This window comes from Oncorhynchus gorbuscha, linkage group LG07, assembly GCF_021184085.1.
Source record: "Oncorhynchus gorbuscha isolate QuinsamMale2020 ecotype Even-year linkage group LG07, OgorEven_v1.0, whole genome shotgun sequence".
Taxonomy (NCBI): domain Eukaryota; kingdom Metazoa; phylum Chordata; class Actinopteri; order Salmoniformes; family Salmonidae; genus Oncorhynchus; species Oncorhynchus gorbuscha.
In genome coordinates, this window is record NC_060179.1 from 68896681 (window position 1) to 68924643 (window position 27963).

General features: G+C 40.6%; 2 protein-coding genes across 3 annotated transcripts; both read right to left on the reverse strand.

Moving 5' to 3' along the window:
* Window positions 1-1698: 1698 nt before the first annotated feature.
* Window positions 1699-5543, reverse strand: LOC124039035 (proline-rich extensin-like protein EPR1). Its single transcript, XM_046354918.1, has 3 exons — window positions 5206-5543; window positions 1804-3380; window positions 1699-1706 (listed from the first exon to the last, which is right to left on the reverse strand). The coding sequence occupies exons 1-3, from the start codon at window positions 5541-5543 to the stop codon at window positions 1699-1701; spliced, it is 1923 nt and encodes a 640-aa protein (XP_046210874.1).
* An 18981-nt stretch (window positions 5544-24524) lies between these two features.
* Window positions 24525-27892, reverse strand: LOC124040292 (homeobox protein SIX2-like). 2 transcript variants are annotated; one of them, XM_046357339.1, is made up of 2 exons: window positions 26760-27892; window positions 24525-25326 (listed from the first exon to the last, which is right to left on the reverse strand). In XM_046357339.1, the coding sequence occupies exons 1-2, from the start codon at window positions 27317-27319 to the stop codon at window positions 25023-25025; spliced, it is 864 nt and encodes a 287-aa protein (XP_046213295.1). In that variant the 5' UTR covers window positions 27320-27892; the 3' UTR covers window positions 24525-25022. The 2 variants fall into 2 exon arrangements, with proteins under 2 accessions (XP_046213295.1, XP_046213294.1); XM_046357338.1 differs by having other exon boundaries at window positions 26754-27890.
* Window positions 27893-27963: the final 71 nt, after the last annotated feature.

Below are 27963 nucleotides of genomic sequence, written 5' to 3' on the forward strand. Positions count from 1 at the left end.
CTGGGAATGTGATGACTATTATTCTGACATTTCACATTCTTAAAATAAAGTTGTGATCCTAACTGACCTAAGACAGGGAATTTTACTTGGATTAAATGTCAGGAATTGTGAAAAACTGAGTTTAAATCTATTTGGCTGAGGTGTATGTAAACTTCTGACTTCAACTGTATATTACTGTCTGATTAAAAGACTAGTTTTTAAAACAAGATAGGCCAACTACCTTAAAACAAATATATGCTAGCTAACCAAATAGGCCTGCATAAGTGTAGTGAACATGCACACCACATCTAAACATACTATAGTTCCTCGGAATGGCCAAATATCTTTGCAGAAACCCCAATAAAAAAAGATCATCCTCATGTTTTCTATTTTCCCTGAGCAGGCCAATCCACAGCATCCCAGTGATTTATCTTTGACTCCCAACAAATCACACAATCTAAATCCAGACATGAGGACAAAATATCCACCAAGTGTCTGAAGCACCACCGACCCACTAATCCACTGCATCTACTATTTTATGTTTTTCACATGAGGTGACTCACTGGATTTTTAAACCAAACTCTGTAAAAAGGCATCTGCCCCAAGGTTCCCCTCCTCATGCATTTTTAAAGGGTGCACTGTTCCATCCACTTTGCTCTCTCTGCGAGCCGAGTTCAGCAGCAGAGCTCCAACCAGAGAAGAGAAGTAGATTCAACTCTACTGTGGGGACTGCTCTGCTGTCCTGACCGACTGCAGTTGATGTGATGTGTTTTCACTGCCTCGCCTCATCCCACCTCGCCACTACAGGTCCAGATACAGATGATGTCAGTTAGACTAAATGCAGCAGCCCTCCTGGGAATATATGCACACGCACTGAATATGGTGTTATTATACAACTGTAATGTGACACACTGGTGCGTGTGGGACTGGCTTTACGAGGCAGCAATTCAATAATTCTGTTTTTTCAAGACCAATTTGAAACCGTTGATTTATTGAGATCATTATGGGATTGCATTGTGAACATGGTGTAATTACACATTTCTAATGGTTTATTTACACATTTAAAAAAATGTAGTTTCATAAATCAGTACCACTCAGGATTTCAAAATCACATAAGACAGTATTAAGTAAATGGTCATAGCCACTACAATGGTAACTGCATCAAGGTTGAAAGTTTCAGGAGGGTGAATATTTATATGAACTTAATTAAAGTGATGCAACACCCACTCACTATATCTTAGGATGGAATGACAACATCCATGGTCAAGAACCGTATACGTTCAGAATGTCAAACTCTGGCTGATGACTGAACCATATAACTATTTTTCTGTCTGTATCTATGTCTGTATCTATGCAGTGTATTGTACCATGCACCTTAAGGGACCACAATGAAAATACGTCATTTATTTTATTGTGTTGTCCCTGTCAAGTTTTGAAAATGTATGTACTATTTGTGCGTATGTATTTTTTAAACTGTCAAATAAAATCAATCAGTCACAAGCATAGCCAACCATACAACTACCGTGGACACACACACAACAACATGTATCTCTATATGAAGGGCCCACAACTGTCACAGAGGGCACTCAAACAGTAATCTCAACCCCAGACATAAACTGGTGCACCTGGGCTATGAGCCGAAAGAATGCCATGTCATTCCTTAAGTGCTTCATCACAACCCCCCCCCCCCCTCTTTTCACAGGTTTCTGCATTTATCAGTCAGTTTACTGGATGCAATGAGCACACATTTCATAAATACAGTGTGAGAAATGTCTGAGGGAGGACAAAGGGAAATCTGTGCTCTGAAATTGATATCATAAGTACAGAACAACTCATTGTTTTTTTCTAGGGGTGACTGGTGCTGGGTATAACTGGTGCTGGGTATAACTGGTGCTGGGTATAACTGGTGCTGGGTATAACTGGTGCTGGGTATAACTGGTGCTGGGTATAACTGGTGCTGGGTATAACTGGTGCTGGGTATAACTGGTGCTGGGTATAACTGGTGCTGGGTATAACTGGTGCTGGGTATAACTGGTGCTGGGTATAACTGGTGCTGGGTATAACTGGTGCTGGGTATAACTGGTGCTGGGTATAACTGGTGCTGGGTATAACTGGTGCTGGGTATAACTGGTGTGCTGGGTATAACTGGTGCTGGGTATAACTGGTGTGCTGGTGCTATAACTGGTGCTGGGTATAACTGGTGCTGGGTATAACTGGTGCTGGGTATAACTGGTGCTGGGTATAACTGGTGCTGGGTATAACTGGTGCTGGGTATAACTGGTGCTGGGTATAACTGGTGCTGGGTATAACTGGTGCTGGGTATAACTGGTGCTGGGTATAACTGGTGCTGGGTATAACTGGTGCTGGGTATAACTGGTGCTGGGTATAACTGGTGCTGGGTATAACTGGTGCTGGGTATAACTGGTGCTGGGTATAACTGGTGCTGGGTATAACTGGTGCTGGGTATAACTGGTGCTGGGTATAACTGGTGCTGGGTATAACTGGTGCTGGGTATAACTGGTGCTGGGTATAACTGGTGCTGGGTATAACTGGTGCTGGGTATAACTGGTGCTGGGTATAACTGGTGCTGGGTATAACTGGTGCTGGGTATAACTGGTGCTGGGTATAACTGGTGCTGGGTATAACTGGGTGTATAACTGGGTATAACTGGTGCTGGGTATAACTGGTGCTGGGTATAACTGGTGCTGGGTATAACTGGTGCTGGGTATAACTGGTGCTGGGTATAACTGGTGCTGGGTATAACTGGTGCTGGGTATAACTGGTGCTGGGTATAACTGGTGCTGGGTATAACTGGTGCTGGGTATAACTGGTGCTGGGTATAACTGGTGCTGGGTATAACTGGGTGGGTATAACTGGTGCTGGGTATAACTGGTGTGCTGGGTGGGTATAACTGGTGCTGGGTATAACTGGTGCTGGGTATAACTGGTGCTGGGTATAACTGGTGCTGGGTATAACTGGTGCTGGGTATAACTGGTGCTGGGTATAACTGGTGTGTATAACTGGTGCTGGGTATAACTGGTGCTGGGTATAACTGGTGCTGGGTCAAACTGGTGCTGGGTATAACTGGTGCTGGGTCAAACTGGTGCTGGGTATAACTGGTGCTGGGTATAACTGGTGCTGGGTATAACTGGTGCTGGGTATAACTGGTGCTGGGTATAACTGGTGCTGGGTATAACTGGTGCTGGGTATAACTGGTGCTGGGTATAACTGGTGCTGGGTATAACTGGTGCTGGGTATAACTGGTGCTGGGTGCTGGGTATAACTGGTGCTGGGTATAACTGGTGCTGGGTATAACTGGTGCTGGGTATAACTGGTGCTGGGTATAACTGGTGCTGGGTATAACTGGTGCTGGGTATAACTGGTGCTGGGTATAACTGGTGCTGGGTATAACAGTTGGGAAAGCAAAGAAAGTTGCTCATTGACATTCTAAACCAAGGAGAGGGCCTCCAGTCAAGCCGTTCGACCGTTTCTTTCTAGATGACCTCAAATGTCACGCTCGTGCAATATCGTCCTCTGACATCTCCCAGTGAGGTCCACAGTGTTGACAGACAATTCTGTTAGAATAGACTCATTCTGTGAGAAGTGTTTTGTAAAATTTGTTCACGTAACAGTGCAGAGCAATTGCACATCCTCTTTGTAGTCCAGTATTTGGTCAGACCTACTTATTGTTTAATGGTGCCATCTACTGGACACGCCAGAGTTCCAGGTTACTTTTTTACAGATGGTTATAGTGATTGTCTTACAATACTAAAATAAAAGTAATTTCCTCATTGCCCTTCTCTCCAGACAGACCATTTGAAATCTATAGTTTGTATTATGTCATCAAAAAAGGGAAAGGGGGATACCTAGTCAGTTGTACAACTGAAAGCCTTCAACTGAAATGTGGGTTAACTGCCTTGCTCAGGGGCAGAACGACAGATTTTTACCTTGTCAGCTCGGTGATTAGATCCAGCAACCTTCCATCAAGCATGATAGGAAGGGACCACTAATGACACATGAGCCTAAATTCATTAACCATCAGTGTGGAAATAATATGATGAAGTGTAAACACTAACCTTCACCTGATACTTGCTAGTGTTATCTTCCTTTTCCTCATCCACATCTTCATTGTCTCCTGTTCAAATAAAGGTTACATCAAATGAAATACAGTATATAGGCCCTGTGACGGGACCTCATTCATTTTGATCAGGTCAACCTTGGACATGATAACCATAGGACAGAGTTTAAGCAATTAGGGGGTGTAAAAAAATGTGCAATTTGACAGGACTTTTATGTTTGAAATAAATGTACTACTGTATTATAACACAAGGTCTGAATACACATTTATAATGGAGAAAAACTAAGCTAGCATTCTGTTCCTATTCCATTTGATAATTATAGTTATGGTTAAAGGTGATCCTACATTTATGTACTCTACTGTATCCTGAATTAAATCAGACCAAGCAGCTAAATTGTTCATGAAAAACCTTCATAGCCTACAACATTTTATCAACTCAACAATCCCACCCTCATTTTGAACCCTCCACCTTCCAAATTTGAACTTGAGCCATTCTGTACAGGCACACAAAAGGCAACGTTCCATGTGTCAACTGAACTATGCATTACCAGTGCAATGGCTTAAGGTCACTGACAAATACTCTGACTATCCCTCTCTCTTTCTCTTTCCATCCTCAGTTCTGTGGAGGAAAATTATACCCATGGCATGTTTTCAGCATCTCTCAGTCACTACACAATTGTTCACCATTCTTGCGGGTGCCTAGAAGCTAAATGGAGAACTAAATCAAGCAGCAACTGAATGCCAACAAAACAAGAAAGACTTCAAACGGCTGCCACTGTAAAATTTGAGAAGACCTCAGCTTGGAAACCAGTCTGGTGTAAGTTATCGGAAGGGAAGGAGGGAGAGAAACAACAGAGCCTGTGAAATTGGGGGAGGGGAAGGATAGTGAGAGGGAAATAAAACAGAGGGAGGGAGAGAAAGATAGAGCAATCTGGTTTGCCAGCAGCTACTGTGCAGAGCAGCTGAGCCACGAGTACTAGAGTGTGAATGAGATGTTCAGTTGTTCATTCAGAAAAGCATGTGTGTATGACACTAGAACCCTTTTCACACTATTACGTGACCCAAACTGTACTGTGCTGCCAGCCACCACTTTGTCTCTGTTCCCTTTCAGTCAGTCAACTTCAGTACATACTATGGGGAGTATGTACTTGGCGTGGGGTATGTGGTGTATCCTGGGTGTGAGGTATGTGGTGTCTCCTGGGCGTGGGGTGTGTGGTGTCTGCCTGGGCGTGGGGTGTGTGGTGTCTCCTGGGCGTGGGGTATGTGGTGTCTGCCTGGGCGTGGGGTATGTGGTGTCTCCTGGGCGTGGGGTATGTGGTGTCTGCCTGGGAGTGGGGTGTGTGGTGTCTCCTGGGAGTGGGGTATGTGGTGGCTCCTGGGCGTGGGGTATGTGTTGTCTGCCTGGGTGTGGGGTATGTGGTGGCTGCCTTGGTGTGGGTTTGTGGTATCTCCTGCCTAAAGCCTCCTGGCTAACATCGGCTAACATGCTTAACTTCCGGAGAGTGAAACTTACTATCTTTCCTCCGGCGTTATGGTAACCCCATTCCTATTTTCAGTTTCTGGAGTTGGAGGGAGTGAAGGAAACAAGGTTTGTGTGCACCTCCGATGAAGAATCAGCCCCCCGAGCACTTGGCTGGGGTAACTCCCTGAACAAGGGGCCTTGGCACAGGTCTGAGTGACCAGTGCACCCCTCTGCAAAAACATTACTGTGACAACAGTAATCAGCCTTTGCCAGAGCCCCCTGTGCCCATAAAAGGGCCGGGCTTCATGCACGCTATACAGTCTCACAACGTATGTTGGAAGCAGGGGGCAAGCAGTGTTACACACATCCATGCTACTGTCCCATATTCAGTCTCTAGGTGTCATAAGAAACCAGAAAAAGGTGAGATGTAGGCAGATAGCTATCTGGATCTCGAGCTATGCTCGCTCACGTATCACGCGTTTCTATCCCCTCTGAGGGTGTCCGGGTTCCAGTTCTGCTTAGACAAATTTCAGCTTGGTCACAGAGTGTTTTAGCCTGTGCCTATGCCTACTGGGGAGGATGTCGTCTATGATGAAAGCCGTTCCTGTGGGGCTATTGTTGATGCGGCCCTTCCAGGGCTGAGTGCTAGCCACTCACCTGGATGCATCTCACAGCCTAATAAGTCTGTAGCTTCAGGTGTCCCTGTCAGACCTACGGGCCATGGCACAGTGGTGAGACCCTCTGCTAATGTCAGGGGACTCCCATGTGCTGAGTTGTATCCTGCAAGGTGATCACGACAGACGCATCCCCCCACGGGATTCAGGGGGTATGGACACCGGAGCGGAGCGCACTGCATGTCAATTACCCAAAGTATCTGGCACTCAGGCAGCTTGTGCTGGTCAGAACCAACAATATGTCAGTGGTGGTTTGCATCAACAGATGGAGAGAGACTGTATCTCTCCCTCGTAACCTTGGCTTGTTCCCTATTGCTGGGGAGCAGTGCGCATATGCTTTCACTTTGGGAGACGCATATCCTCGGTTGCCTTAACTTGGGTGCAGATATTTTATCCAGGTACACCCTCTCTTGCAGGAGTGGAATCTCTCCCAGGTATGGGACATTTTAGTCAGGGCGCATTGCGAGGAAGCCTTGGTTTGCTGAGATCTTTCGCCTTTTAGGCGAGGATCCGTGGAAAATTCCATTGTGGGACCTGTTGTCCAAGACGCATGGGCGGGTTTGGCAAGCGAGGCCGGAGATATGGTTCCTATGGGCCTTGTCACTAACAAGGTCAATCTGAAGGCTAAAGGTTGACCTCCGAATGTTATTGCTATCATTCAATCTGCAAGGGCTGTATGCGTATAAGTGGCAAGCGTTTGAGCTCTGGTGAAACATAAAGGACTTGTTCCTTTCAGTGCTTTGTGAGGGACATCCTGATGTTCCTACAGAAGCTTTTCAGGTATTCTCCACTTTAAAAGTGTACATGGCCGCTGTCTCAGCGTGTCATGTGGGAATTGATGGAACCTCACCCGGGGTTCACCCCCTGGTGGTGCGGTTCCTGAAACGTGTATGTCATCTCAGAAGGTCTCTAAAACTATTGCACCCACATGGGACTTGCTGCTGGTTTTGGAGGCACTGTGTGCGGCCCCCTTTGAGCCTCTGGAGTCGGTAGATCTGAAGATCCTTTCATACAAAACCTCCCTGCTCATTGGTTTGACTTTGGCTAAACGTGTTGGGGACCTCCATGCATTATCCGTACACCCTTCCTCTACTCAGTTCTCCCCTGGCGACTCTAAGGTGATGTTGTGTCCAAATGCAGCCTTCGCCCTGAAAGTGATGACTATGTCCTACAGGTCCTTAGCTTTTGAGCTATTTCCCTTTTCGCCTCCTCCTTTTGGTACTGAAAAGCAACAGAGGTTACATGCCCTGTATCAAGTGCAAGCTGTACACATGTACATACGGACCGGCACATCCGGTTATGTGACCAACATTTTGTCTGTTTTGATAATCCAGCTGGTCGCAGGTCGCTCTCTTAGCAGCGTCACTCCCACTGGATTGTGGAGGCTATCTTCCTTGCATATAGCAAGCAGCAAGGGGCAATGGTTACTTAGCGGTGTACGAGCCTCCTCCACCAGGGGTCTGGCAGAGTCTTGGGCAATGTTTAAAGGGTTGACTAAAGGAGATATTTGTGCTGCAGCGAGTCGGGCATCACCACATACTGCGGTGAGGTTTTATCGCTTGGATGTCACTGCTCCCGGTATAACACACAGTATGCTTACGGCTGGGACAGGGGAACGTCACTAGGCAGCACACAGTATGCTTATGGCTGGGACAGGGGAACGTCACTAGGCAGCACACAGTATGCTTACGGCTGGGACAGGAGAACGTCACTAGGCAGCACACAGTATGCTTATGGCTGGGACAGGGGAACGTCACTAGGCAGCACACAGTATGCTTACGGCTGGGACAGGAGAACGTCACTAGGCAGCACACAGTATGCTTATGGCTGGGACAGGGGAACGTCACTAGGCACTAGGCAAACCGTATGCGCAACACCCAGACTGTCGCATCTGGCGGTGGGTAGCCTGCCATGGGCCGTTTCATCTAGTATCCATTGGGGTCGGCTTGGGGCAGGATTATATTTCTCCAAAGTAGGTTGTACCGAAGTTGACTGACTGAAAGGGAACATAACATTATGACTCTAACTACACTTCCCTGAAGGACGGAAATTAGGTACAACCCCTATTTGGCCCCGCATCCTCCATTCCTGGGCTCGGTGAAGAGCGGTATTAAATTGAAGGAACGAATCCGGGCCTCATGCTTATCACCTTGGGAAGGCGGGGCTTCCAGCAGGGCACAGATTTCATTGGCCTTGTCAGGCGTGATTGTTAATCCTTCAACCTATGTCGCAAGAGTGTGACTCCCCATAGTAAGTTGTACCTCGTTTCCCTCCTTCATGGAACAGTAGTTATAGTAATATAGTTATGTTCAGTAGTGTGAAAAGGGTAAAGGACTGCTTTTAAATGGATTCTAACCACTTCAAAAGCAAGGGAAATGAGTGACCATGTGAGAACAAGAAAAAGGTCATTGTATCTATAGATATTTATATTGGACTTTGCACGATATAGATTCAGTAATTTATCCTGTAAAGTCTTGTGCATAACAAAACCTCCCTATCAACAGATACTGTATTGCGATGTAAAGTAATGTATTGGATTATGGATGCTGGTTAAGCTTCTTTCCTCTAGAGGGTGCAAGTGTTCAATGCATCACTGCCAGGATGGCTGCAAGCGACTCACCTTTGAATAAAATATGGTATTTTGTCAACATTAGGCTAGAGGGTGCTGTTACTCAACAAACTGTGTGTGTGTGTGTGTGTGTGTGTGTGTGTGTGTGTGTGTGTGTGTGTGTGTGTGTGTGTGTGTGTGTGTGTGTGTGTGTGTGTGTGCGTGCGTGCGTGCGTGCGTGCGTGCGTGCGTGCGTGCGTGCGTGCGTGTGCGTGTGCATGTGTTCTTATTAAGGATTCCACACTTGTCTGCAGTGTTGAGGTGTAATTGTTATGGTTTCCATTGCAGCAGGAAGACAGACACACATGCATCCTCCTCCTCATCGTCTTAGGTTGACCCTGGTTCACTTACACAGTCACCCTGTTTAGGCTACCACAGTTTCCTCCTTGTCAGAGTAGGGATGGACTAGCTGTATCTAAACCTAGACCATATTATTTACCAATGTTGAAGATGAACTGCATCTCCCTAGGTTACCTTATAATTACCCAGCCCTCATTTATGGAGCCAACTCAGACATTTCATAAATTCCCTACAGGCCCTAAGTGACACGTATCCATCCTCAACGATAGTTTATATTTATGTTATTAGCATTACAAACTTTTCTGCGCAAATGCACAGACCACTCTTTCAGGTGTTAAAGATGGTCATCCTCTCTTTAGATCTTTGAAAACTTGCCTTTAAAGCACCTAAAGCCAAGTACACTGTATATCAACATAATACACTCATATATATTTTATTTCCAAAACTGTATTTTCTTGATGCTGCCAACCAACATTGTTTTTGAGTGACAGTGCATTTGATGAGGAACACAGTTGTTCTGGGCATCAGTTTGACTTACTCAGTCTACCTAGTAATACCTGTTTGGCTGTTTAGCTGGAAACAAATAAGAGCCAACTGTACACAAAAACTATAATGCTCAGTGATCTGTGATGGAATAGTAGCTATTCCACCTGTTTGTCTAGTAGTATCGAGGCTGTAAGGGATGTTGTGATGTCATAATGAGGTGGAAAATGGCTTCTATATTGATTTAGAATCCTATTGTCTATTATGCATAACAATAGGAACACTATGATGAGTATTAGACATTCTGTTCTATGGTGTCACAGACTACAGTCATACATTCTAGCTGATCTCACACTTTGGCATGTGACTTGTTCTATCACAAGAACCTATCATCATCCCCACCCTTATGACACTTTTTGTGTGTGACATCGAATAAAAATGATATATTCTATGAAGTGTAAAAATATAAATCATATGATATACTGAACATTCTGGACTATCCTGTCTATCACAGACTACTGTGATATTTTCTATTTGATTTCAAATGTGAGTTGTGATATCACAAGAACCTACCATTATTACCCCTTTGTCCAGCCATGACAACCATCTATAGAGAGGCTGTAAAAAAACAAACAGCATCTTCGACAGTTTAGTAAGATACTGTGGATGACATTTTGAAAGCAGCATCGGTTAGATGATGTCATAGATTTTTTGTCACTATAAATGCAATAAGTATAATCAGAGTAACTAGCACCCTTCCTTACGTTATCAAAAGGGCCCCTATTACAGAGAGTGATTAGACCACAAAGACTGGAACGGTACACCTAATACTGACACACTCAACGTTAAACCTAAACTAAAAATGTTTATAAAATGTTCATTCAAATGTTTTGGGTCTGACAGTAATTTCAGGATAGTCCTAACATAGGCCTATGAAGAATAATTGGACCTAGCTGCTGAGTGTAGATGTAAAACATGTTTATGCTGCCAGTTGATATATGACATCAAAACGTCAGCTAAATCCGTTTAAAATATTTTTACTTTCCAATGTAGAAAATACTGTGTGCTACACTTAAAGGTCTGTGAATGATTTAACCTGTCCATTGTGTTCCAAAGAATGGTGTAGTTATTCTCTGGAGTGGAATGATTTTATGGTAGGGTGTCATATGACACCTCTGGAAAAACTATTGCTGCTGAACTTCATGGAATCAACATGACCAGCGACATCTGAATTTCTAAATTTACAATTTACGTGAGATGGAGTAGTTTTTCATACAACCAGTTTTTCATACAACCAGTTTTTCATACAACCAGTTTTTCATACAGCCAGTTTTTCATACAGCCAGTTCAACTTCCACTCCACTCGTGACAGGGTTCCCATTGTGCCGCAATAAGACTCAGGAGGAGTAGGCCTGAACAGTGACCTTTTACTCAAGCAAAGGTCAGTGTCTGTGACAGGCAACAGAGGTGTACTGTAACGGTATGCGTCCGGTACGGGGGAGTTCGGTGCATTAATGCTTAGCCTCTGGTTATAGCCTACTCCCCTGCTCTTTGTTGACCGTAACACAACACCGTCCGTTTTCCCCCCCCCCCACGGGTTTCATTTGTTTTATGGGATGCACCTGATACACTCAAACTGCATTATAAGCCAAGAAATGCTGTAATCAATGTGTCCATCAATACACATCCCTCTGTACCTCAACCATGGAACGGTTCTCAACTCTGCACAAAACATTCCATCACACCTATGTAACGGATAGTTATTAATGAATGTTGATGACTAGTAGACTAGGACAATTTTTAAAAAAATGTATAATTAATATTATAAACCTGGTAGTTTGGGTCCTGGATGCTGACTGACTGAAAACCGTGGGGTACCAGACAATATACCACAGGTATGAAGCACATGACTTGTTTATTGTTCTAATTATGTTGGTAACAAGTTGATAATAGCAATAAGGCACCTCGGGGTTTGTGGTATATGGCCAATATGCAGCTACGGGCTGTATCCGGGCACTCCGCTTCACATTGTGCCTATTAACAGCCCTTAGCCGTGGTATATTGGCAATATAACACAACCCCTCAGTCCTTATTGCTAAATATATAATGACAGCAAGAAAATCAATGGATTATTAAAACTAATATTACAACTATCACTACTACCACTACTATCACTACCAAGACTACTATCACTACTACAACTACTATTACTATCACTACTACAATCACTACTACTACTACTACTACTATCACTGCAACTTTTACTATCACTACTCCTACTACTACTACTACTACTACTACTATCACTACTACTACTATCACTACTACTACCACTAATACTACTATCACTACTACGACTACAATCACTACCAAGACTACTATAAGTACTACGGCTACTACTACAACTACTATTAATATCACTACTACTACTACTATCACTACTACTATTACTATCACTACTAATATAACTACTAATACTACTACTATCACTACTACTACTACTACTACTACTACTACTACTACTACTACCACTACTACTACTATCATTACTATCACTACTACTACTACTACTACTACTACTACTACTACTACTACTACTACTACTACTACTATCACTACCAAGACTACTATCATTACTATCACTACTACTACTACTACTATCACTACTACTACTACTACTACTACTACTACTACTACTACTACTACTACTACCACTACTACTACTATCATTACTATCACTACTACTACTACTACTACTACTACTACTACTACTACTACTATTACTATCACTACTATTACTACTATCACCACTACTACTACTACTACTACTATTACTATCACTACTGCTATCACCACTACGTCTACTACTACAATTACTATTACTATCACTACTACTACTATCACTACCACTACTGCTACTATCACTACTACGTCTACTACTACAACTACTATTACTATCACTACTACTACTACTACTACTACTACAACTACTACTACTACTACTACAACTACTACTACTATCACTACTACTACTATCATTACTATCACTACCAAGACTACTATCACTACTACGTCTACTACTACAACTACTATTACTACTACTACTACTATTACTACTACTATTACTATCACTACTACTACTACTACTACTACTACTACTACTACTACTACTACTACTACTAATACTACTATCACTACTACTACTACTACCACAACTGCTACTACTACTACTACTATCACTACTACTACTACTACTACTACTACTACTACTACTACTACTACTACTACTACTATCACTACTACTACTACTACTACTACTACTACTACCAAGACTACTATCACTACTACGTCTACTACTACAACGACTATTACTATCACTACTACTACTACTACTGTCACTACTACTACTACTATCACTACTACTACTACTATCACTACTACGTCTACTACTACAACTACTATTACTATCACTACTACTATCACTACAACTACTACTACTACTACTACTATCACTATGACTACTACTATCACTACTACTACTATCACTACTACTACTACTACTACTACTACTACCACTACTACTACTATCATTACTACTACTACTACTACTACTACTACTACTACTACTACTACGACTACTACTACTATCACTACTACTACTACTACTACTACTACTATCACTACCAAGACTACTATCATTACTCTCACTACTACTACTACTACTATCACTACTACTACTACTACTACTACTACTACCACTACTACTACTATCATTACTATCACTACTACTACTACGTCTACTACTACAACTACTATTACGATCACTATTACTATCACTACTACTATCACTACTACTACTACTATCACTACGACTACTACTATCTGGCAGACATATCAGTGTGGATGACGGATCACCACCTCAAGCTGAACCTCGGCAAGACGGAGCTGCTCTTCCTCCCGGGGAAGGACTGCCCGTTCCATGATCTCGCCATCACGGTTGACAACTCCATTGTGTCCTCCTCCCAGAGCGCCAAGAACCTTGGCGTGATCCTGGACAACACCCTGTCGTTCTCAACCAACATCAAGGCGGTGGCCCGTTCCTGTAGGTTCATGCTCTACAACATCCGCAGAGTACGACCCTGCCTCACACAGGAAGCGGCGCAGGTCCTAATCCAGGCACTTGTCATCTCCCGTCTGGATTACTGCAACTCGCTGTTGGCTGGGCTCCCTGCCTGTGCCATTAAACCCCTTCAACTCATCCAGAACGCCGCAGCCCGTCTGGTGTTCAACCTTCCCAAGTTCTCTCACGTCACCCCGCTCCTCCGTTCTCTCCACTGGCTTCCAGTTGAAGCTCGCATCCGCTACAAGACCATGGTGCTTGCCTACGGAGCTGTGAGGGGAACGGCACCTCAGTACCTCCAGGCTCTGATCAGGCCCTACACCCAAACAAGGGCACTGCGTTCATCCACCTCTGGCCTGCTCGCCTCCCTACCACTGAGGAAGTACAGCTCCCGCTCAGCCCAGTCAAAACTGTTCGCTGCCCTGGCCCCCCAATGGTGGAACAAACTCCCTCACGACGCCAGGACAGCGGAGTCAATCACCACCTTCCGGAGACACCTGAAACCCCACCTCTTTAAGGAATACCTAGGATAGGATAAGTAATCCCCCTCACCCCCCCCCTTAAGTTTTAGATGCACTATTGTAAAGTGACTGTTCCACTGGATGTCATAAGGTGAATGCACCAATTTGTAAGTCGCTCTGGATAAGAGCGTCTGCTAAATGACTTAAATGTAATGTAAATGTAAATGTACTACTACCACTACTATTACTACTATCACTACTACTACTACTATCACTACTACGTCTACTACTACAACTACTATTACTATCACTACTACTTTCACTCTACTACTACTACTACTACAACTACTACTACTATCACTACTACTACTATCATTACTATCACTACTACTACTACTACTACTATCACTACCAAGACTACTATCACTACTACGTCTACTACTACAACTACTATTACTATCACTACTACTACTACTACTATCACTACTACTACTAATAATACTATCACTACTACTACTATCATTACAACTACTACTACTACTACTACTACTACTACCACTACTACGACTACTACTATTACTACCACTACTACTACTCTCACTACTACGTCTACTATGACAACTACTGTTACTATCACTACTACTACTATCACTACTACTACTTCTACTACTATCACTACTACTACTATTATCACTACTACTACTACTACTATCACTACTACTACTACTACTACTACTACTACTACTACTACTATCACTACTATGACTACTATCACTACCAAGACTACTATCACTACTACTAGTATCACTACTAATACTAATACTACTACTATCACTACTAAGTCTACTACTACAACTACTGTTACTATCACTACTACTACTATCACTACTACTAATAATACTACTATTACTACTACTACTACTACTACTACTATCACTACTACGACTACTATCACTACCAAGACTACTATCACTACTACGTGTACTACTACAAATACTATTACTATCACTACTACGACTACTACTACAGCTACTATTACTATCACTATCACTACTACTACTACTAATACTACTACTACTACTACTACTACTACTACTACTACTACTACTACTATTACAATCACTACTACGACTACTACTACGAATATCACTACCAAGACTACTATCACTACTACGTCTACTACTACAACTACTATTACTATCACTACTACTACTACTACTACTACTACTACTATCACTACTACTACTACTATTACTATCACTATCACTACTACTACTAATACTACTACTATCACTACTAAGTCTACTACTACAACTACTGTTACTATCACTACTACTACTATCACAACTACTAATAATACTACTATTACTACTACTACTATCACTACTACTACTATCACTACCACGACTACTATCACTACCAAGACTACTATCACTACTATGTGTACTACTACAATTACTATTACTATCACTACTATTACTACTATCACCACTACTACTACTACTACTACTATTACTATCACTACTGCTATCACCACTACATCTACTACTACAATTACTATTACTATCACTACTACTACTATCACTACCACTACTGCTACTATCACTACTACGTCTACTACTACAACTACTATTACTATCACTACTACTACTACTACTACTACAACTACTACTACTACTACTACTACAACTACTACTACTATCACTACTACTACTATCATTACTATCACTACTACTACTATCACTACCAAGACTACTATCACTACTACGTCTACTACTACAACTACTATTACTACTACTACTACTATTACTACTACTATTACTATCACTACTACTACTACTACTAATACTACTATCACTACTACTACTATCACTACTACTACTACTACTACTACTACTACTACCACTACTACTACTACCACTACTACTACTACTACTACTACTACTACTACTACTACTACTACCAAGACTACTATCACTATTACGTCTACTACTACAACTACTATTACTATCACTACTACTACTACTGTCACTACTACTACTACTATCACTACTACTACTACTATCACTACTACGTCTACTACTACAACTACTATTACTATCACTACTACTATCACTACAACTACTACTACTACTACTACTACTATCACTATGACTACTACTATCACTACTACTACTATCACTACTACTACTACTACTACTACTACTACTACCACTACTACTACTATCATTACTACTACTACTACTACTACTACTACTACTACTACTACTACTACTACTACTACTACTACTACTACTACTACTACTACTATCACTACTACTACTACTACTACTACTACTACTACTACTACTACTACTATCACTACCAAGACTACTATCATTACTCTCACTACTACTACTACTACTACTATCACTACTACTACTACTACTACTACTACTACTACTACTACTACTACTACTACTACTACCACTACTACTACTATCATTACTATCACTACTACTACTACTACTACTACGTCTACTACTACAACTACTATTACTATCACTATTACTATCACTACTACTATCACTACTACTACTACTATCACAATGACTACTACTATCACTACTACTACTATCACTACTATTACTACTATCACTACTACTACTACTATCACTACTACGTCTACTACTACAACTACTATTACTATCACTACTACTATCACTCTACTACTACTACTACTACAACTACTACTACTATCACTACTACTACTATCATTACTATCACTACTACTACTACTACTACTATCACTACCAAGACTACTATCACTACTACGTCTACTACTACAACTACTATTACTATCACTACTACTACTACTACTATCACTACTACTACTACTAATACTATCACTACTACTACTATCATTACAACTACTACTACTACTACTACTACTACTACCACTACTACGACTACTACTATTACTACCACTACTACTACTCTCACTACTACGTCTACTACGACAACTACTGTTACTATCACTACTACTACTATCACTACTACTACTTCTACTACTATCACTACTACTACTATTATCACTACTACTACTACTACTACTACTACTACTACTACTACTACTACTACTACTACTACTACTACTATAACAATCACTACTACGACTACTACTACAACTACTATTACTATCACTATCACTACTACTACTAATACTACTACTATCACTACCAAGACTACTATCACTACTACGTCTACTACTACAACTACTATTACTATCACTACTACTATCACTCTACTCCTACTACTACTACAACTACTACTACTATCACTACTACTACTATCATTACTATCACTACTACTACTACTACGACTATCACTACCAAGACTACTATCACTACTACGTCTATTACTACAACTACTATTACTATCACTACTACTACTACTACTACTATCACTACTACTACTACTAATACTATCACTACTACTACTATAATTACTATCACTACTACTACTACTACTACGACTATCACTACCAAGACTACTATCACTACTACGTCTACTACTACAACTACTATTACTATCACTACTACTACTACTACTACTATCACTACTACTACTATTACTATCACCATCACTACTACTACTAATACTACTACTATCACTACTAAGTCTACTACTACAACTACTGTTACTATCACTACTACTACTATCACTACTACTAATAATACTACTATTACTACTACTACTATCACTACTACTACTACTACTATCACTACCACGACTACTATCACTACCAAGACTACTATCACTACTATGTGTACTACTACAATTACTATTACTATCACTACTATTACTACTATCACTACCACTACTGCTACTATCACTACTACTACTATCACTAGTTCTACTACTATCACTACTACTACTATTACTATTACTATCACTACTATCACTACTATGACTACTATCACTACTACGACTACTATTACTATTACTACGATCAATACTATGACTACTATCACTACTACTACTACTATCACTACTTCTACTACTACTACTATCACTACTACTACTATCACTATTACTATCACTACTATCACTACTACGACTACTATCACTATCACTACGATCAATACTACGACTACTATCACAACTATGACTATGACTACTATCACTTCTACTACTACTATCACTACTATCAATACTATGACTACTATCACTACTACTACTACTACTATCACTACTATCGATACTATGACTACTATCACTACTTTGACTACTACTACTACTACTATCACGATTTCTACTATCACTACTACTATTACTACTATCATTAATACTACTACTACTACTACTATTATTACTATCACTAATATCACTACTACGACTAGTATCACTACTACGACTACTAATACTATCACTACTACGGCTACTATCACTACTACGACTAGTACTACTATCACTACTACTACTATCACTGCTATTACTACTATCACTACTACTACTACTACTACTATTATTATTACTATCACTACTATCACTACTACAACAACCTCTACTACTATGACTACTACTACTACTATTACTATCGCTACTACTACTATCACTACTACTACTACTACTATTACTATTACTACTATCACTATTACAACTACTACTACTACTACTACTATTATCACTACTACTACTATCGCTACTAATACTATCACTTCTACTACTACTACTACTATCACAACTATCACAACTACTACTATTACTTTCACTAGTACTACAACTACAATCACTACTACTACTTCTACTATCTCTGCGCCTACTACTATAACTACTGTTATCACCACTACTACTACTTCTATTACTACTACCACTACCACTACTATTATCAATACTACTACTACTACTTCTACTACAACTACTACTACTAATAATAATAATAATAACAATAATAACAACAATAATAATAATAATAATAATAATAATAATAATAATAATAATAATAATAATAATAATAATAATACAAATAATCATTCTAATAATAATCATCATCATCATTATTTTGGCGTTTCTTAGTCAATGTAAAAGGACATATTTATATAGCCTGGAAGTTTTGGGGGATTAGAATATTCCTTAGTTGTCTTGAATATAATTGGATGTTCTCCTTTGTCAACAGAAGTCCCATCTGTGTGGCTTTATAATCCAATAACTATAGGAACAACGACTGAAAATAAACTGAACAGTTGAAATTCCATCCGTCTTGTGCCTAACGTTATCTAGCTAGTATACTCTGGTGACTGGAGTCTGTCAACATGCATATAAACAAACATTTGTGAGTTTAGTATCAGAACACTGTCTCAATTGTACTATAGAAATAGGTAGGCCTAGCTATAGGCCATGTAACATCCTCAAATCCCTATATGTCAGAGAAAAAAATTAAAGGCAACACCTTCAAATAACTTTTGGTGAAGATTTCAGTGATGATTGTAAAAAATCTCTATGTTCTAAATGAATTTACAGGTAATAGGTTGCCTTTAATCCGTTGACGGCCATGGAGTGTGGCTATATTGGGAGTTTCTTCCATTCATCTTTGCTGATCCTCTCAAGCTCCTTCAGGTTGGACCGGGAGCGTCGCTGCACAGCTATTTTTAGGTCTCCAGAGAGGTTTGATCGTGTTCAGGTCCGGGCTCTGGCTGGGCTCAAGGACATTCAGAGACTTGTCCTGAAGCCACTCTTGCGTTGTCTTGACTGTGCGCTTAGGGTTGTTGTCCTGAGCACTCTAGAGCAGATTTTCATCAAGGATCTCTCTGTACTTTGCTCAGTTAATCTTTCCCTCGATCCTGACTAGTTTCCCAGTCCCCGCTGCTGAAAAACATCCCAACAGCATGATGCTGCCACCACCATTCTTCACTGTGGGGATGGTACCAGGTTTTTCTTCCAGACAGAACCTGGCATTCAGGTTCAATCTTGGTTTCATTAGATCAGAGAATCTTGTTTCTCATGGTCTGAGAGTTCTTTAGGTCCCTTTTGGTGTCATGTGCCTTTTACTGAGTAGTGGCTTCCGTCTGGCCACTCTACCATAAAGGCCTGATTGGTGGAGTGCTGCAGAGATGGTTGTCCTTCTGGAAGGTTGCCCCATCTCCACAGAGGAACTCTGGAGCTCTGTCAGAGTGACCATCGGATTCTTGGTCACCTCCCCGATCAAGGCCCTTCTCCCCAAATTGCTCAGTTTGGCCGAGTCTTGGTGGTTCCAAACTTTTTCCATTTAAGAATGATGAAGGAAATTGTTTTCTTGGTGACCTTCAATGCTACAGAAATGTTTGGGTACCCTTCCCTAGACCTGTGCCTTGATACAATCCTGTCTCGGAGCTCTACGGACAATTCCTTCTCACTCATGGCTTGGTTTTTGCTCTGACATGCACTGTCAACTGTGGGACCTTATATAGACAGGTGTGTGCCTTTCCAAATCATGTCCAATCAATTAAATGTACCACAGGTGGACTCCAATCAAGTTGTAGAAACATTTCAAGTATGATCAATGGAAACAGGATGCACCTGAACTCAATTTCGAGTCTTATAGCAAAGGGTCTGAATATTTATTTAAATAAGGTATTTCTGTTTTTATTTTATTTTTTATAAATGTGCAAATATGTCTTCAAACCTGTTTTCACTTTGTCATTATGGGGTATTGTGTGTAGATTGATGACGAAAATAACAAAATGTTGAAAAAGACAAGGGGTCTGAATACTTCCCGAATGCACTGTACATGCCTAGAAAACCATACTGTCTATGCTTATTAATCCCTATCATTTATTCACGTGTAATTAAAAGCTAGCTACGGGTGAATTATACCAACATGTCAGAAAAGGTTTTAAGTAAACATGTTGCTTGGTTAGGAGACTAGACCAATCACAATCAATAGCATTTTAGAAAACAACAGCTTTGTTTCCATAAAAATCTAGTCCTTAGTCTGTTATTGATATTTTGTTAAAATCTCAATTTTATCAGGAAAACTTTATCAGATTAAATGACAAAACAAAAATAAAACCATGAGAAAAATATCATCCCCAAATCTTGATAAGCACTATGTTGTCTAGAATTACATTTCAATTGACTAAAATCTTGCATTTAAATACATATCGGACATACATAATTAGTCATATTTGACAATTACAGAACAATGCAAATGTCAATCAAACCTGAATATGAGTAATTTGACGCGTGGGCATGAACTGAAGAATTGGGCATACAGACTAATCACATATTCCAATCATTTCCACGATAAAGGCCAGGCTAAACCCATAGTTAAAGTATAAGGGCCCACAATATATTACCTGGTGTAAGGTCTAACAGCAGGCTACACCAGTGCCTGTGTGAGCGAGCTTTCCGTTTGCGTAGAAAGACATTCGCCACTGGACCTGGTGTGGCCATTGACCCATAAAAAATATTCATCTGTCAACATTCCTTGGTGGAAATAGAATAGTCTCACTTGGTATATACGCCATAATGTTATACAATATTGGCAAAGGGGTGCACAATGATAACCTATGCGTAAATATTGCATTGCGTAAAGCATGCGTTGGTGTCGATGTGAGATATGCGCTAAAGTAATGCGTGACTCAACCTTGAACTGAATAGTCATTCTATTTATGATTATTGACATTCTCATTTACTAATTAAGCACTTATTAACTGGCTACATGGAGTAGGCTCACGTGACCTATAGTGCTTTTATCTACAGGACAGTCAAAGCCATTGCGCAAGTCCCTGTGTATAATATTTTAACAATGAAAAACGGATGGCTAAACTTGTACTATTACAAGTACTGCAAGGCTGTTATCTGCACCAATTTAGTCGTAATTGTTACAGTCAATATAGGCCTAATACCACAAAGAGAAAATTGCTTACTAACCACAGCCACAGAAATGACACCAGCCTGTCTTACGCAGCTTTGTAAAATTCGAGAGAGAAAGAGAAACAGTGGAATGTGCAAAAATGCACTATTGTTTATTCTGTTTCCATTACTTTTCGTCGTTGCAGTTTGAGTAATGTTCCTATAAACTGGCTTCCCAGCCTTAAATCAACATGTTGCATTGCATTTATAACCAAGGGGTCTGGTTAGCCCAGCTCATGCCGAAAGAGTTTTGGAACATTTTATGCCCAAAAGTTTAACAACCTCTCTGCCACTCTTAAGGCACACATGCTGCACTCACACAAACGAGTTAAATTTCAGATTTCAGCTGTTGGAGAAAGGGAGAGAAAGTCAAGAGCAGAACCTTGCACTTCCCAGGAATTAAAATATTTGTCTTGTGAGAACCAAGGTATTTGGTGTTACGCCTATACCCAAACACACACGGTATTATGGGGCATGGTTGTTTTGAGTATCCACTGAAATGTTTGCTAATTATAAAGTGAGAGGGCTGAATAACAGCGTCAATAACTTCATGGTCCATAAGCCAACAAGGTGTGATGGTCATCACTCAATACAAACGTTTGGTTATATAGCCACAATTATACGAATGCTATGTACAACCTATAAATGCACACTTTAAGATAGCATCTTGCATATATCGGAATACGTAGTCCAAGGCCACAAAGCAACAACAACAAAAATATTGTAAAGATCATATTCAGTACATGGAATTGGGTCCATAGGGCATACATTCAATTCAACTTATAATTGCGTAACGTATCCATGCCTAGGACTCATGGAAGGGGACTGATTTAAATAAAGAGATACAACTATCATAAACTATGTAAGGACTAAAACATTGAATATAAAATACCGACAATTCCTGAAAAGAGGAATGAATAGACCTATGTCAATGTTGTTTTTAGAAATATTCTACAAGACTTTGAAAGTAGAAGAGATTGGATAACGGGGGTTGTGGGTTGAAGTTCTTCAAACCAAGTATCCCTTTTCAACACACGTTTCTAGTTTTGTGTTTGTCTCCGTGAACACCGCAATTTTGTTCTCATCGACAAGAAGAAGGAAAAGTGTCATCACATGAACATCAACCTCCGTTATGGTCTAAATCATTTGTGTCAGATTTGATTTATAATTGCCAATGCTCTCTTCAGTCCTGTTTTTAAAGAATGTCATAGAATGACAGCCGTAGTCAGGTTAATACTTTAATTCTATTCCATAGGCATATGACATAGTACTGTAAAATATCGTAGTGTAAGAAATATTATCTTTGCACCATATACATAGATGAGTAGGCAGAACTGACCTGACACGCATAATAACAAAAAACGCTAGACCCTACCCACTGGGCACACACTGGTTGAATCAATAGGGTTTCCACGTCATTTCAATGAAATTACGTTGAACCAAAGTGGGACAGACGTTGAATTGAGGTCTGTGCCCAGTGGGTATCTACACCATACTGCAGTCCATGCATGTAGTTAACACACACAATGGACAATGTCCAATTTCAGCAAGTTGCAAAATTGCTGCACTTGTTTTGCATTGAAGATAGATTTCAATATAGTTTTCATTATCTTTAGCCCTAACCCTATATTGGAAGGGGGGGGGGGGTAATATGTCACGAAATCACAGCACATCAGTAGGCCTAGAATATAGGCCTACAGCAAACCTCTGTGTAAAAGTGTAATACGCATAGGCACTGGGGTTTTGGGCCTATACGCGCCATACACCTTCATCATATATCTTCAAACACGAAAATAACAAGACAAGGAAAGCGCAAAAAAACATATAGGCTATAAGAAAATATATATCTTACGTTTTCAAAGACGTTGTAGGCTACTTTGAAATGTTGTCTGGTCACATTACATTTCGAGAAATGACATACACCCAGGTCTAGGCCTACAGTAAGAAAGAAAAAAGAAAACACAGGTCTCATATAGCCCGATATGAGACCTGTGTTTTCTTTTTTTTTTCTTAGGTCAAGTCCCAGGTCTAGGCCTACAGTAAGACGCCTTTGCATCCGGTTTAATGGCTACCTTAGCCCACTTGATAGCCCAATGTTGCAACACGATACTATCGAAATCGGAATCATAACGCGGAGACGTAACACAGATGGATACACATTTCAGGTTAGACATTCTGTCGCCTTTCCAAAAATAATGAATCAACGAAAATCATGCTCATCCTATGCTACTTTACGCACTGGTTGACATTATGGTCAACAATATAGTTTAAAATGTGAGTGTGGTTCTAAAGCATTTAGCAAAAAAAACACAAGTGGTGTTTTCCATCGTATGAAATATATCTCAATATGCAAAAACAAACTCCACACAAAAAATGAATTGCCATTTTTCAAATAAAAATCTGAAATAATATAAATCAAACAAGTTCTCATTTTAAATGAATGCATTTCTTTTTTTTTATTGTAAAGGGAATATGAAACTATAGTGAGATCGATGTGTTTATGTTTTATTATTCATCGCAGAGTTAACATGCAAGTCGCTTTCCAAATGAAAATACAAATAATAAGATATTATAATCTTTAATCGTTCACATAAGGCTCTCATGATAGTAAAACACTTAAGCGATGATGCCCCAAAACAAAATCAAACTGAATATGGCTCTCTTGGAAAACCTATGTGTAAACAAAAGGTCATGGGGTACCTGACTTTGAGTTTACGCATCTGTTGATATCTATCCCCTAAAATAATAACGATAATAGTAACAAGAATTAAGACATTTTATTGTTATTGTTTTCAACAATATAACATGTTATTACATTCCGGTAAAATACCTTTCAGCTAAACGCCTACCATCTCACCTCTCACCGTGTGAGCCACATTTTCCTGACTGTCCTTTCGCCTTTGCACCTCGCCTCAGGTGCCTGAAGCTTTTCTCAAACATCCACGTAACTCAGAAAGTCCCCTTCCAACCAGGGTCTCGTGTTTAAGAGCCGAGGTCGACCAGGTTAGACGACATAGGGTTCAGTATAGTATCGTGCAATGAGTGATGATGGTGCACAGAGTCATGGCTGGACACTGGCATGGCGCTAGGCCCGGGTGGAGGCGCTAGGCCGTGCATCTGCAGCCCCGAGTTTGAAGCGATGAGCATAGCCGGAGTCGACGAGGTGTTATCCGGAGTCCCTGAAGGCGTTTTGTCTTCGTCTGAGCTCCCCAAAAGTGTTTTATTTCCATTCATGGAAGAAGTCAATGGGTTGTGGCTGTTGGTGTTGGAGTTTTCGTTGTTTTCCCTGTGGAAAGGAAATATGATAATATGGTAAGTAATAATGAACCCCATATTAGCCCATATCGTCAGGTAGCCTATACAAACATGCATTCGCTTGCAAACAACACATAGTCTTATCATAATTATACCGAGTGATGTTTGGATGAACAATTTAGTACAGATTTTAATATACAACTTTTAGGAACTGGTAAATGAGCAGTGGGGGATATTTCGTCACCGCCATTGGTCTCTCCAGTATTTTTAATAAGAAGTTCTCATATAGCTAGTCTATGCAAGTTAAACAACAATGTGTGAAATTCATGAGACAAGGCCTATGTGAACTAGTAACAATGTTACATTTTCGTGCATCATCTAGTTTCATTGTGCAGATCTTGTTTGCCCGCATAATAAAAACGGGAGAATCTAAGTTCAGGAAATACATACAAGGGTATTTATACCTGTATTTATACCAACTTATTTTTGAATTCACACAGACGCAAACGACACACCCCTAAACAGAAATGCAATGTGTGTAAGATTTATATTAGTACCTTTACTGTTGCTATATACTTTATATAATTAAATTATTATTAGAAATTTGCAGTGGATTTAACCGTTTCTAAACACATTTGTATCAATCACCACCCTACCCTTAATGAGGACGAATAGACGAATTTGTCACGACTGTATTTCACCAAGTCAATGTTAGAAAAAAAATATGTTTAAGCCATTTGAACTATATCTAAACTGGTGTAGGCTATTAGTTTGGGCCTATGGGTATGAAGGCATAATGGCAAACCTTAACTGTGTACACACAAGCTGGCAGGCGCAAATGACAGGCCTAATTATTGCTAAACGTGTATTAGGCATACATTTACAGTCTGAATCGCAATGACTCATGGTTTTAAAGTGGAAAGACATGATTTACGCAGTGGTTTCAGTTTGAATTAGTCGCCAGCGGGAGAAAGCAGACACCCTCCGAGTGAACACCTGACTAAATACATATTAAAGCTCTTCTGTACAGTATAATTTCGAAACTTGAAATGTAGGCATACAAACAGCTCATTAAGCAATAGCAAAATAACTACCACCATCAAACAGAATAAACACGTCTTGACATTCAAGGAACTTTTTTAAAACTAAATATATGATCCACATTTACATAACTTCAGATGTGATCATGAAGCCAGAGTTAATATTTGGCATCCGTTGATTATGGATGGTTTAAATGGCAAAATAAAAGCATGATATTAGTTTGCTTTTGCTTATCAAAGTTAGAATGATTATCAATGGTAGCTTATAATAAATGATACTATAGTTTACCGTACCCTGATTTGAAATGAGAGGTTAGCATGTATAAATCAATATTTCCTAACAAATAATCCAAGTTAAAGTCAGCGTCCAGACTTTTACGCACACAAGGAATAAGACAAGGAGTAAACATTCACTTACTCGTACCTTTCCTTCGCTTCTGCCGCGCGGTCTCTTTGCCGTCTGTTTTTGAACCAGTTACTGACTTGCGTGGTTGTTAACCCGGTGCCTTCGGCGAGCTCCCTCTTCTCTCGCGGGGAAGGGTAGGGGTTATGTGTGTACCATTCTCTGAGTACGCTCCGGCTTTTCTCTTTGAAACAGTAACTTGTCTCCTCGCCGTCCCAGATAGACCGAGGCAGGGGGAACTTTCTGCGGACGCGGTACTTTCCCACAGCCCCGAGAGGGCGGCCTCGGAGCTTCTCCGCCTCGACGTAGTGCGCTTTGAGCCATAGCTGCTGCAGCTTCGGGTGATTGTGAGGGGAAAATTGGTGGCTCTCAAGGATCTTATAAAGCTCTCTGAAATTTCCTCTGTGGAATGCGACCACAGCTTTAGCTTTGAGAACACTTTCATTTTTGTGGAGGTGCTCACACGCGGGTAAAGACCACAAAAAGCGCCCGAGCCGTTCAATGTTTCCACCCTGTTGGAGGACCTCGCAGACGCAAGCAACTTGCTCTTGCGTAAAGCCAAAAGTTGGAAGCATAGACATGGTTGCAAGTTAATAAACAGGTATGTTTTTCTCTACTTACACGTCCCCTTTTATGGCTAAGACATTAAAGCAAGTAACCGACACTGTAAGTCCACAAATGACCATGAAAGTCTCCAAAAGTAGGCTGTATCAAAAATGACGAGGATAAAATCCAATCGAAAAGAAAAAATGAAAGTCCCGTTTATGAATAGCAGAACAAAATGCACAGCATTCCCCTCAAGGTACACCGAGAGAGAGTGTTTACTCCTTCCACAGTCGTTCTCCACCTTTTCTATGTCGTTTCAACATTACCTACTCCTGAAGACCAGGCTCGCTCGCTTGTTTTAATAATATTATTCTAAACTGGCAAGAAAAGCGATTATGTGAACTGTGATTGGTTGGTTATCTGACCCGGGGATGGTGAGGATAAGACAATAGTTTTAGTCAAATTATTTGCCATGGTTACGCTGTCATTCAATGTAACCCGATATGGTTTGAGGTGGCTCCCTGGCCTCACTGACTGATTGTTCCCTTCTATTCAAGCCCTCCAACCAATAGAAATATTGCCCAGATTTTTCCCTGTAAATGGGATTTTTTTCTCTCTCGTGTTTGACAGACACTCGAGGCAGCCAAAGAGCGCAAGGCTGTGTAGCAGTGATCCCTCT

Bases quoted from the DNA above. Each gene is read 5' to 3' on its own strand.
- LOC124039035 (XM_046354918.1), bottom strand. From the start codon at position 5,543: ATGTTAGCCGATGTTAGCCAGGAGGCTTTAGGCAGGAGATACCACAAA. The intron at 3,381-5,205 runs GTACATACTCCC...TGTTATACCCAG, and splicing joins CACCACATACCCCACGCCAA to CACCAGTTATACCCAGCACC.
- LOC124040292 (XM_046357338.1), bottom strand. From the start codon at position 27,319: ATGTCTATGCTTCCAACTTTTGGCTTTACGCAAGAGCAAGTTGCTTGC. The intron at 25,327-26,753 runs GTAAGTGAATGT...TCCTTTCCACAG, and splicing joins GAAGCGAAGGAAAGGTACGA to GGAAAACAACGAAAACTCCA.